General features: G+C 54.5%; 1 protein-coding gene across 2 annotated transcripts; it reads right to left on the bottom strand.

Moving 5' to 3' along the window:
- Nucleotides 1-1161: 1161 nt before the first annotated feature.
- Nucleotides 1162-11083, bottom strand: Nckipsd (NCK interacting protein with SH3 domain). 2 transcript variants are annotated; one of them, XM_038322426.1, is made up of 13 exons: nt 10816-11083; nt 8315-8424; nt 7893-8097; nt 7674-7764; nt 6918-7408; nt 5546-5716; nt 5324-5410; nt 5106-5244; nt 4911-4991; nt 4591-4722; nt 4409-4501; nt 4094-4266; nt 1162-2073 (listed from the first exon to the last, which is right to left on the bottom strand). In XM_038322426.1, exons 1-13 carry the CDS (start codon nt 10984-10986, stop codon nt 1870-1872), a joined length of 2148 nt encoding a protein of 715 aa, XP_038178354.1. In that variant the 5' UTR covers nt 10987-11083; the 3' UTR covers nt 1162-1869. The 2 variants fall into 2 exon arrangements, with proteins under 2 accessions (XP_038178354.1, XP_038178355.1); XM_038322427.1 differs by having other exon boundaries at nt 4594-4722.
- Nucleotides 11084-11893: the final 810 nt, after the last annotated feature.

Genomic DNA, 11893 nt, shown 5'->3' with positions numbered 1-11893 from the left:
AGCTGGAGGAGTTATCGGCAGGTTGTATAAGACTCCTGATGTGGGTGCTGGAGTTGGATTGGGATCCTCCCCAAGAATGTAGATGCTCTTAACCACTGAGCCATCTCTCCAGCTCCCTACACCTTCCATTTCTATAAAATACATGTTATTATTTTGTGTGAGTGCACATGATGCAGCAGAGCACACATGTGGAGGACAGCTTGCAGGAGCTGCTTCTCTGCTGTGGGTCCTGGGGACCAAACTCAAGTGCATGCCACCACACCTGGCTCTTTACATTGGTGCCAGGAATCCAAACTGAGGCAGCAAGAACTTTCCTAAGTCATTTCTCCAGTCCCTGCCTTTCAACACCCTGATACGATTCTGGGTGTGTAGATTTGGATAAGGAATATGGACCTCAGGTAAGAAAGACCTGAAGAACCAGATTTAATTAGTCTGTGGGCCCTCAATTTTCCCCCACCCACTTTAATAAGAGCTACCATGCTGGCCTGAAAAAAATGAGGTTTATCCATCTCTGGCCTCTAATAATGCAGGAGTGCACTCTTGACCCCATCCTGGTCCTGGTTAAGAGATTCCTTCAGAATACAGAACTGATAAAAATCTCTGCTGAGGTTACAAACAAGAAATCATGGTGGACCAAATAGTAATAGTAAGGGCCAGCACACTCAGGGAGAGCAGAGCTGGGAGAAGGGCCTGCTCCATTTTAGACTAGCTATGCAGGTGAGGCCTGGGTTTAATCCCCAGCATGAGAAGGAGGGAGATGCAGGACAGAGAAGGGAAGGAACAGAGAATAGCTGTAACTGTGCAGGACTAGATAACTTTTTTACTTTTGGTGAGAGAAGATCTCACTAAGTAGCCCTGACTGGCCTGGAACTATGTAAACTAGGCTAGTTATGGGTATCCACCTGCCTCTGCCTCCCAAGTGCTGGGATTAAAGGTATGTGCCACCATGGTCAGCAAAAAGATATAAATGAAACTCAAAAGATACCTACAAGTGTGTCCCAGGGGCACTGGGTTGGCTGGGCCCCAGGAGAGGCTGAGCAGGGCCTTAGGATTTGTCAGGGCCAACACCTCTCTGGGCTGCAGATGTCAGTATAAACTAGAGCGGTGAGGTCCTGACACCCCATCTGTCCCACCCATGATGCCAGGATCATACAGGGAAGCTCAATTCCTGATGCCTAGGATTTATTTTGGAAGGAGAGCTGTAGCACATAGGAAAATACACATGGCTTTCGGTCTACTTTTTTTTTTTTTTCCTAGAGAAAATAGATTCTGTCATTGGCTTTCTCAGCACCATCATCCTGTTCCATGAGGCTCCAGGATGAAGGGCCTGTCTCTAAGATTCCGCTTTCAAGGCAGCAGCCTGGCCAAGGCCTCTGGGATTGAAAGTAGGAGTCTGGGGACAGCAGTCCCTAAGGGGTAAGTAAGGGTTGCACATGAGCGACACTCACTGCAAAGCTAAGGCAAAGAACAGAGCTGGCGGGAGGTGCCTCCCCTCACCCCCAGGACATGGCTCGCTGAGGCCCAAGCCTCAGACCAGGCAGTGGGTAGGGATGGCGGTGGCCCAGCCTGGAGCAGCAGCAGGACTCCGGGTATGCACATGGGTATGGGGGTGGCATGCTGAAGAGGCAGCCTATCAGCAAACAGAGGGCCTTCAGCTTGCACATTTCCTCTGCCAGTAGAATCCCCAGACTGTGGTCCCCAACCAACACTTGGCCCTTTACACTGACTCTGCTTGAGGTAAGGGGCCCGGCTCAGGTTCCTTCAAATTCTTTATCCCCTCATAAAGTCTGTGCAGAACATTCTTAGAGCAAAGCCCCCGCGTTCCCTGCACCCTGTCCTGGGCTGCAGAGAAGGGAGAAGAGAGAAATGCTAGCTGGGGACCTCTCCCAGCTCTGGGAATTCCTTGTACATCTCCTGGACAATCATGTGGTCCATCTGGCACTGGGGTGAGGCCTCTTCCTCAGCCAGGATGCGCCGCAGTGTAGCCTGCAGGTCTGACAGCCGGTGGCGATGTTGCAGGTAAGATGTGGAGCGAACCACAGCATGCATCAGGGACAGGTACTCCATGCGCAGCTGTGGGAAGAGCAGGTTGGCTCAGAGACCCCAGAGAAGTACTGCGATCGCTCTCAGGGAGGGACTGGCTATTTCTGCCCCATGGACTCATGACTACAAACCAGCTTCACTTCTCAAATGCCAGAACTGCATCTCTAGGACCCAGAATGCAGTCAACACTAAACGGCTCTCAGAGCTGCTGAATGAGTGAATGAATTAATTACTCCAGCCACAGAGTCCCAGAATATGGCTGCCCTGGGAAGTCCTGCCAGTCCTACGGTGCTAGGTCCCCTAGATTTCATGTATGTCAATCAGAATCCTTGGCTTCTCCCTGTCTCTTGCTCCAGAAGATCCTAACTACATCCACGACTACAAACAGCAATTTACTCTCACAGCTCACATAGATCTGTTCTGTGAGCATCCAACAGGAGCAGCCAATCGCCTGCTTGTCATCTCCCGCATATCTCAGACACTCAGAACCACACATCTACCACCAGTCTTCTCATCTTCCCCAACGTCCCCAAGGTGAAGGGCTTCCTTCCCATGCCCTTTACTCCAGGAAAGAAACAACTGCTTTGATCCAAAAGTTCAGGCCCCAATGCATGTGTCCCGACCCCTCTGTATCCAATCCCACTGATTTTTCTCTGCTGTGTCTGTTGTCCTTGTAGTACGACTGCCTACTTTCTAGGTCTTTGGAACCTCAGGTGGTCCTGTGCTTTCCGACGCCCTTGTCCTCAACTCTCAGGACCACCTTTTACCTGTCTTCACTAGAACGATCAGTAGAGCCCACCACTGTGTGTTCCCAGTCTCCGCTGCTCACCTCCTGCCGTGGTCCTCTCTCTCCATTTCTCTTCATTTCTCTATGCTCACTGGAGAACTCCCTCTAGTTTAGAGCATGGACCAGCACCCCCCACCTTTAGAAGACCCTCTCTGACCCCATGTTGTTTCCTTTGAGCGCCTGGCTGAATTTGTCTATCTCCCTGTACAGAAAATGGGTTCCCTTCATTGGCTGCTTCCTTCCAGATCCTTCCTCATTTCCACTCCCCCAGCAACTTTAAAATTTCCCAAACTTTCCATTCAGACTCGATCCTCCAGTGCACTGGCAAGGCCAGCTAGCCACACCACTCTCCATGTGGCAAATGTAAACGGTACCTTTTTGCCCCATCCTCTCCCGCTCTAAACACTGGTCTGTGGATTGCTCCTGCTCGCCTAAAAGTTTGGCTCCTGGGTTTCTCCTTAGCTGAGCCTCTTGTGTCTTGCTGACTGCATCTGTCTAATTTCCTGGTGGCCACACTCTCTCGGAAGCTTTGTCACATGTCTGAACAGACATCTCCCGTAGGTCTCTAGTACCAACTCACCCACAGCCTCCCTCGTGCCCTGGCGCTTGAATATCTTGCAGGTGTCTCCTAAATACTTTATGTTTTTCAGTTCTGGGGATGAAGCCAGGGCCTCATGGATGCAAAGCAAGCCCTCTATCAACTGAGATATCCCCAGCCCTTGTCCTCAATCATAACCCATTCAAAACACAACTCGATGCTTCTCTCAGAAAGTCCTTGGGCCTCCTCCACTAATCACCGGCATTCCTTATACCTAGCTGCTCAAAACTAATCCAGGAGCAAGGTCTGCTGGGTCCACGACCAACACAGCCCCAACCTGACCTATTTCACCACCCAAATGTCCTCTCACCACCCACTCACACCATGAGCTTCCTGGCTTCCAATCATCCCTCACTCAGGAAGGCAGTGAGTTACTTCTCTTCTCAGGAGCAATCCTAAGACACAGCTGTAGCCTCAAAGGCTCTGCAAAAACCCCATTTCCTCATCTCCCCCACCCCAACTCTCTCCAGCGTCCTGCTCCAACTGCCACACAGAAGGTTGCCATGGATTCTGACATACCTGTCCTAGTCTCTGGGCAGCCTTCCACTGGCACTTGGCCTGTGCTGGTAGCAGCCGTCCTGCCCCCTCATCTCCACTCAATGTCACATTCACCCCACTTTGGTTGTCATTCAGCTCCCATCCCCACTGCAGCAACCTGCAGGCACCTTGTCTCCAGGTGACAGGTCCGCAATCTGCCGCACAGTGATGTCAATAAGTGCCATCATGTCTGTGTGGTAGAAGATGGAAGCGGTGGCGGGGCTGCTAAACACATCCTGCAGGAACTTGAGGACAGCGTGTGGTGGCTGTGGCTCGTGCTTGAAGATACGGACAGGATCATCTAGAGGGCAAAAGTTCACAGGAGTAACGGAGGCCCCGCTTGGGGTCCCACAGTCATCCTGGAGGACTAGGACGTCAAGGCAGGGAGGTGACGGAGTCACAGGGCACTGAAGTGGCACCCATGCAAGTGTCTAGGCTCTCACCCCCTCTGTTCAGAAGCAAAAGCAGCTTCTCAGAGAAGATCTTAACATTGGTGTGTTTGCTCAAGGCAGTCATGACGACATTTTGGTCAGGAGCTGGGGAAAGACATGGATGAACACAAGGTAAGAGTGTGCAGAGTCCACAGAGTCCCGCTTTGGTCAGCCACCCTCCAGATGGGCCTCACCACCTGTCAGGTGCAGGTTGAGAGCCAGAAGCAGGTTCATGCAAAGGTCTGGCAGCTGCTCTGTGGTGTCCAATGGAAGGCCATCCTCAACAATGCTGAGCAGGAACTGGGCAAAGGGCGTGCCCAGGTGTTCTGAAAAAGGAGCATAAAGAAATCTACAGACCTAACCTTTCCTCCCCACACGATACAGTCTCCTTGGTTTCTTGTGAGCCTTGGGAACACCCTCCTCTTGTCAGGCCATAGTCAGCAGATCTCCGGGCCCTTGGGCCCTGCGTGGGTCCTACCTCTGGCTTTGGTTGGTCAGCAATCTGCATGCTTACCATAGTGTGCATAGGGCACCGCCTCTCCCATGGAGAAGACCATGGCCAGGATGAGAGCTGAGTAACAGAGCTTCTGGTGGTCTGTGGGGGGGGAGGGGACGGAAGGCGGTCAGCAAGCCCCAGAGTGCCGGGCATCCCCAGCAGATGATGGGAACACTCTCCCAGTGGCAGCGAGCGGCCCCCACCCCACCTCACCCTGTGTGTCAGTCTGCATGTCTCGTGCCAATTCCACAGGCAGCACGGAGGATACAAGCGTGGAGATAATGGCTGCATCTAGGCTGCACATGGCACCGAAGCACTTGAGGAGCAGCAGCCGCAGTGACGCTCGGTGTTCCTGGAAGAAGAAGCTGTGTGCTCAGTGCCCCGACTCCTGCCCGCATCCTTCTGTGCCCACCCCCTTACCCCATTCGTACCATTTGGTAATAGGCCACCAAGGCCAGGACAGACTCAAACTCATTCCTTTTGCACATTTTTTTGCAAACTTCGGGGTCTGCATCAGTCTGTAGGAAAGAGGAAGAGAGTCACCCAGTAGGAGATGAGCATGCGTGGGCAGAAGAGACCCAAGGAGTAACAGGGATGGCACAGGGTGGAGTCACTGGTCCCATGCTGGAAGGCCCGAGGGTCCCCACCCATACCAGGATATGCAGCAGCTCTTCCAGATAGCAGCGGATGACATCCTCATCCTCATACAGCGCCCAGCTGCGCTGCTGGGCGTCATCCTTTCTTCGAGCCAGGTCCGCAAAGATCACCTCAAGTCTCTGTTGGTCATGGCAGACCTGTCCTGAGGGTAGGGCTGTGCTCAGGTCCTGGAGGAACAGGGCAAAGTGTGGCTGAGTAAGATTCCTGTGTATCACCAGCTCCAGGAAGCCTCCAAGGTTTATCTCTGAGCTGAGGTCCCACGAAAGTTCCCACTGGGCAGGTCAACTCCAGACCTGACCTCCTGGTACAGGATCCTGTTTAAGACACAGCCGTGAGAATCACCAACATCCTGACTCTCTCACTAGACCTGGATGAGTAGCTCCCATGAGGCATTGATTCTGTCACTCCTTGGAGGTGACGCAGAATCCTCATTCCCATTCCACATGACACCAGGCCTATATATATTTGACACTAGCTGCTACACCCAGCCCAGGCCTATATACCACTGGTCTACAGCCTTCTACTCACTCCAACCAAAACCACAGGTGGAGCCTAAGGAAACACCTTTGGCCCACCCAAACCCCATCAGGTAGCCAGGACTCACTACCCCCATTACTTCCCCTGACCTTTTTTCCCCCCTCCAAGACAGGGTTTTTCTGTATAGTCCTGGCTGTCCTGTCCTGGAACTCACTTTGTAGACCAAGCTGGTCTCGAACTCACGAGATCCGCCTGCCTCTGCCTCTTGAGTGTTGGGATTAAAGACGTGCGCCACCATACCCAGCGCCAGTGTCCTAATTGTGACATGGGACCACAGCCATCTTGAAACGCCCACATCTCACTCACTACCATCCAAGTTGGCACTTAGCTCACCAAGCACCCTTTTCTCTACACGTCCAAAGCTGGCAAGGTATTGCTCTCACCTATGTCCTGTGTCAGCTCTTTCCCTGCACCAGATGGAGGCCCAGAAGACAGCAGTAAACCCTCCAGGTGGCAGGAAGCTGCCCCTATGCCCACCTCACCCTGGTCTTATCACCTGCCTCAGGCTCACCTGCTCCCATACCTCCCGTTCCCACAGTGCCTGTGATCCAGCCACGCCAGCCACTGTCTTCCAATTCCTCCTTCCTATGAGCCAAGCTCTATTCTGCCTCTCGGTTCTTGTCCAGGCTGAGCCTCTGTCTAGAATGTTCTTCCTTCTCTTTTGTGGGTCAACTCAAATGACCCCAATACCCAGCAAAATGAAAGCCAAGAGCCAGAGCTCAGCAAATACCTGTCACAGACAGCCTGAACAAATGTGAGGGCAGGAGCGGGGTGGGACTAGCAAGCTGGCTGAGAGTGGGAAGGCTCCTTGGCCATGCTGCCCACCCTCACCTTGCCCTCTACCAGCGAGAGGAGGACCTGCTCCATGACAGGTGAGCTGGCTGGTACAGTGGCCTGTATGTGACCCACCACGACACCAATGGCCACGCGACACAATTCATGGCTCAGACCAGTGTTTCTCCGCACAAGCTCCATCAGCTCTGCCCCAATGGTCCTTGGCACAACTGCCTCAGCAGCTGGCTTCTCCTCTGTGGCCTCCAGGCTTAGGGCATCCAGAGCTTCCAGGTCATCCGTGGCTGAGTTTGTATCAGCTGCCACCTTCTCTGCAGGGGGCTCGGGGGATGGTGCCTTGGAGGGAGAGGGCTGGGCCTGGGACACAGTGGTGTGGGCACTTCGGCGAGGTACGGGTGGAGGTGTGGGAGAGCAGCTGGGACCTAGCTCAGAGGGGCTGGAACCGGTATAGAGTGTATCCATGGAGGTGCTGCTGACTGATGAGCCACTGGACACAGAACTACCCCCGGAGGGTATGATGGTCCGGCCACCTGTGAGAGAAAAGTAACTGCTACGCTGGGGCAGCCCACTGGGGGCCAATGCTTCCCCACCTAGAGACCCTGACCCTGGTACAGAACCCAGTTCCACTGCTAGGCCCTATCTCCTCACCAAGCCTAGAGCCCCCAACCACCCAAACACAGGGCCTCTATATTCTCTCCATGCTCAGAACTCCCATTTATCTATCTAACATGGGCAGAGCAACCATCCCAAGCACAGGGTACTCCCATCCCAATTACCCCAGCCCGGCCCTCTTACCACTCCCTGAGATCATCAGGGCCTCACGATCTCTGCGCTTCACTGGTGGGGGTGGGGTGGCAGGTGTTGCTCGGCGAGGCTGTGGTGGGACCTGAGAGAACAGAAGTGGGGTCAGGGGGAGGACAGACTGCTAGCTGCCCGTGACCCAAATGGACCCCTCGAGTCTTTGGAGAAAGTCTTAGTCCCACACACCTTCTAGAAGATACCCTCACTCCATACCTGGTAGAGGGCTCCATCTGTCCCAAGATGCTCAGAACTAGGCAGGCTGTGCTGCCGTTCAAAGCCAGTTCGACACATGCCATTGGGCTGCCTAGATGCGGCAGAATCCAAATGGTGGTCACTGGTGGATGGAGTCATAATGGAAGCACTGGAGGCCGAGGGACCCCTTCGAGACAATGTCTCTTTCCGGTGATGGATCAGCTTCCTGATAGAGAGACAGACATATCACAGTGGGGAGACTCCTCCCTACTCCCAAAGTCCTCATCTGGTACCTGTGGGATGCTGGGACCTCAGGACAGGCCCCCATCCTTCCATCTTTCCATTCCGTTCTGTAGTACCTCATCATCCTAACCTGGCCCCATAAAGGAGCCCACCCACCACTATGCTCAAACGAGGTGTTACTTCGCCCCCCAGATACTCACTGAAGGACTCCACGCTGTTCCAGGCTGTACTTGCCGCCATCGCGCATGGCCGTGTTGTGCACAGCCTCAATGGCCCGGTCAATTGCTTGGAGGACATCTTGCTCCATGCCCTAAGGGTAGGTGGGCAGTTAGACCTGGAGGCCAAGTGGGGTTGATCAGCCCAGACCCAGCCTGGGCTGGAACTAGGTGGTGGACCCACTGAATTCACTAGCAGACAGCCACAATGGAGTATGAGCTGAAATGCTCAAACTGTACGACTCAGGGGCACAGGGTGGACTTTGCGATGGCACTTTATATCCCCGTCCCCCAGGACTTTATCTCATACAGGGACTCTTGGCAAAGGCATTTCTGAAAACCATAGGTCTAGAACGAAAGCACAGAAATCCCAGATTGGGACCAAGCATGTACAGCTAGCCTATCCTCGGGTTGGCTAAGATCCCAGAGCGAGGTGCCAAAAGGAAGACTCCAGTGTCTAGAATCCTTAATCAGTCTCTCTGGATGCTGCTGGTCCTTCACAAAACCAAGGTCACACTCCAAAACAACCCTGTCCCCATAAAGCCCTTCCAGACAACGGGAAGGGAAGAATGGGTCAAAAGACCCTCCCGTTTCATCCTCCCAAGCTGTCCACCTCTGGGAAGTCACTCTGTGCTGTGGTAAAAACGTAACTCGAAAGACAGGCCTGGATCCTGGCCTATACTGTCATCCTCTGTAACCAGGAGTCCATTCTAGTCCACAGTCTGGCATGGAGGGAGATGTGGGTTACAGCTGTGGACTGGCCAGCCTACATGGCCCACCAGGGTATACAGGTGCTCCAGGGCAGAAGAGAACATGCTCCAGAGTGGAGTTTTGTTGTTTGTTTTGGCTGGCCGGGTGGCTGTTTTTTTGAGATGAGAATCGGTATAGCCAAAGCTGGACTGGAAGCCCAGGATGGCCTGGAACTCCTGGTAATCCTTCCAAATGCTGAGACTGTGGGCATGAGCCATTACGCTTAGTTCCAGAGTAAGTTTAAGAAGCTCCTCTGATGGGGGTAGATGGATACAGGGGTCTGCAAAGTCCTTTATGTAGCCTAAGAGGTTCAGGGGTGGAGGGGGCAAGAAGACAAGGGATGGGATTTGGGGGAGGCAAAAACAGAGTAAAATACATGTATACACAGATAATATGACAGACGTGGAGAGAGAAGGCCCCAGAGGCAGGCCGTGAGAGACAGAGCAGGAAGACGCAGCTCCACGGCAGACTGGGAAAGTTGAAGGAAGAAAGTCAAATGGCAGGTAGAGTAAAACCGAGGCAGGGATGTGCAGAGACCTTTCTTGCCTCCCCGAACTCCCAGCCCGACTGGCCTGGCTGCGGCAGAAGATCCGCAGGCTCTGAGGAAGCAGCAGCACATCTCCTGGGAGTCCCCAACAAGACCCCAGTGCTCAGAACGCTGGGCTGGGCATGACACATTTCAGATCCAACTGACCCCAAGCACCTCTAGGTGAGACTGAGGGTCTGTGAGGAAGCCCCCAGAACCAAGGGTCCCTCTCCTTCTGTAAGACCAGACCACAATTCCAACTTTAGCATATTATTTCTGTCCTTGACTGGGTTGGGACCGGATGTTTCCATAGCTAGGGACCAGGGCAGGGCCCCCCTTCTTCCTACAGATGAACCGGAGAACCGCAGGACTACTCCTGAGGAAACAGGAACTGGAGCCGCAGCCACCACTGGAAGGAAACCAGGCCATCTTCAGAACGGGAAGCCACGGAGGAGGCTCACTTCCTCACAGTGTGGGCAGCTTACATTCCAGGATGGAGCTCCCCAGATTTCCGAGGAAGGAAAACCCGAGAAGTCAGGGCTGGGGGCTTGGGGGAAGTGGAGGCAGTACCAGGGAGCCTTGCCAGCAGGGGCCTTGGCTCCAAAAGGGTTGGGGGAATAGTCCTTGGACAGGTGGGTGAGTTCGGGATAGCGATATTACAGGAATTGGGGGGGGTCAAATGAGGAATGGGAATGCCTATGACTCTGGGGTCCAAGTGTGTGGGTAGGGTTTGGGGGTTGAGAACTGGGGAAACAGGTGGTGTATCAGATGGCACAGTGTCCGTGAAGGGCACGGTGGTCTTTATGGTAAAGGTGGAGACTCCAAATGGGGCGGGGCGGGAGACGAGAGTAGGGAATCCTAGGGACTTGGTAAAGGGGAATAATAAGGGTCTTGGGGACTTGAGTCTCTGGGTCCAGCTAAGGAATTCTATTTATATGGAGGCTCTGATTCTGGATACGGGGATGCCTGGAGTGCCAGTCTCTGAATGAAGCTTTTTCTAGGCCTGCGAATGGATGTCAAAGGCCTAGTCTTTGGTGGGCGCTGATGGCTCCTGGGGTCTCAGTCCTTATGGTTCTTGGGACTTAAGGTCAGATTCTCAAACTCCCTGTCTGGTAGAAGTCCTGGAGAACCTGGCTGGGCATCCTGGATCGGTTCTGCGTACCGGTGAAGAGGTCCGGGCGAGAGGCCTGGCTGGTAGGGACACACTCACCTGCAGACGATGCAGGTAGGCAGGCGGCACGTAGCCGGTCTCGCCACTGCGCGCCCGTGCAGCTAACCACCAGTGGGTGCTGCTGCGCTCCAGCACCAGGAAGGTCTCGCCCGCGGCGAACGCCATGGCGTTGGGCTCCGCCGAGCGGAACGCATACAGCGCGCGGTACATGGGGCCGGGCCGGGTAGCGCCGGGGCTGGGTACGCGACGAAGGTTGCGGTCCCGGGAAGCCAGGCCCTAAGAGCCGCGGCGCGCTGCGCTCAGCCCGCCCCGCCCCGTGACACGCCACGCGTGCGCAGGCTCGATCGCCGGAGCCCCGCCCCGGGAGCTAGTTGGCTCCAGCACTGGAGCGCCGCGCCCCCTGGCGGCCCTGAGAGGTTCGGCGGGGCGGGGTGCTGCTGCAGGGACTCTGGAAGCTCGGACCTCAGACTCCAATCAGGGGGTTCCGGGTCCTATCTCCCTCTGCCTGGCTACCACCCCCACCCTCCCACTCCTCACTCAGGTGAGAGCACTGCTTTCTTTCCCACCTCCTGGGGAAGGCGCCCAGGGCTTGCTTGCAGCTGGTGTGTCCCCCGAGACAGGGTGGTGGCACTTTGCTTGGAGGAATACTGATCAGACGCCTGGAAGTCCTTCGCGGGGAGGGGTCCTCTCAGCGTGTCTAGGCCTCACAATGCCTTAGCACCAAGTCTCTGCTCTGTCACTGAGGTGGTGGACAAGTGTGGAGGATGAGAGACAAAACCAGGTCGTACTGTCCGAAAGGCATCTTTGCTCCCGACACACGCACCCGCTTCGGCCACTGGCTTCCTTCCTGTCCTGAGTCTTTGCAGCTGTTCTCTGCTTGAGCACTCGCTTCTGGACCAAGCTCCACTTCTACCCATCACTGCTATGTGGTCACAAAGGATTCCACGTCTATGATCTTGAGGTCATATTCATTCATCTCGCTCTCCCCCTCCTCTCTCTGTGTGTGCATCTCCTGTTTTTCAAGGCAGTATGTTATGTAACCTTGCCCTCCTTCCTCAGCCTCACAAATGGCCCTCTCCCGAAAAAAGGGGTGAGGGGCAGAAGCCTAATAGGGTAT

This window comes from Arvicola amphibius, chromosome 3, assembly GCF_903992535.2.
Source record: "Arvicola amphibius chromosome 3, mArvAmp1.2, whole genome shotgun sequence".
Taxonomy (NCBI): domain Eukaryota; kingdom Metazoa; phylum Chordata; class Mammalia; order Rodentia; family Cricetidae; genus Arvicola; species Arvicola amphibius.
The sequence above is the reverse complement of the archived record's forward strand: the minus strand, read 5'-3'. Positions and strand labels throughout refer to the sequence as shown.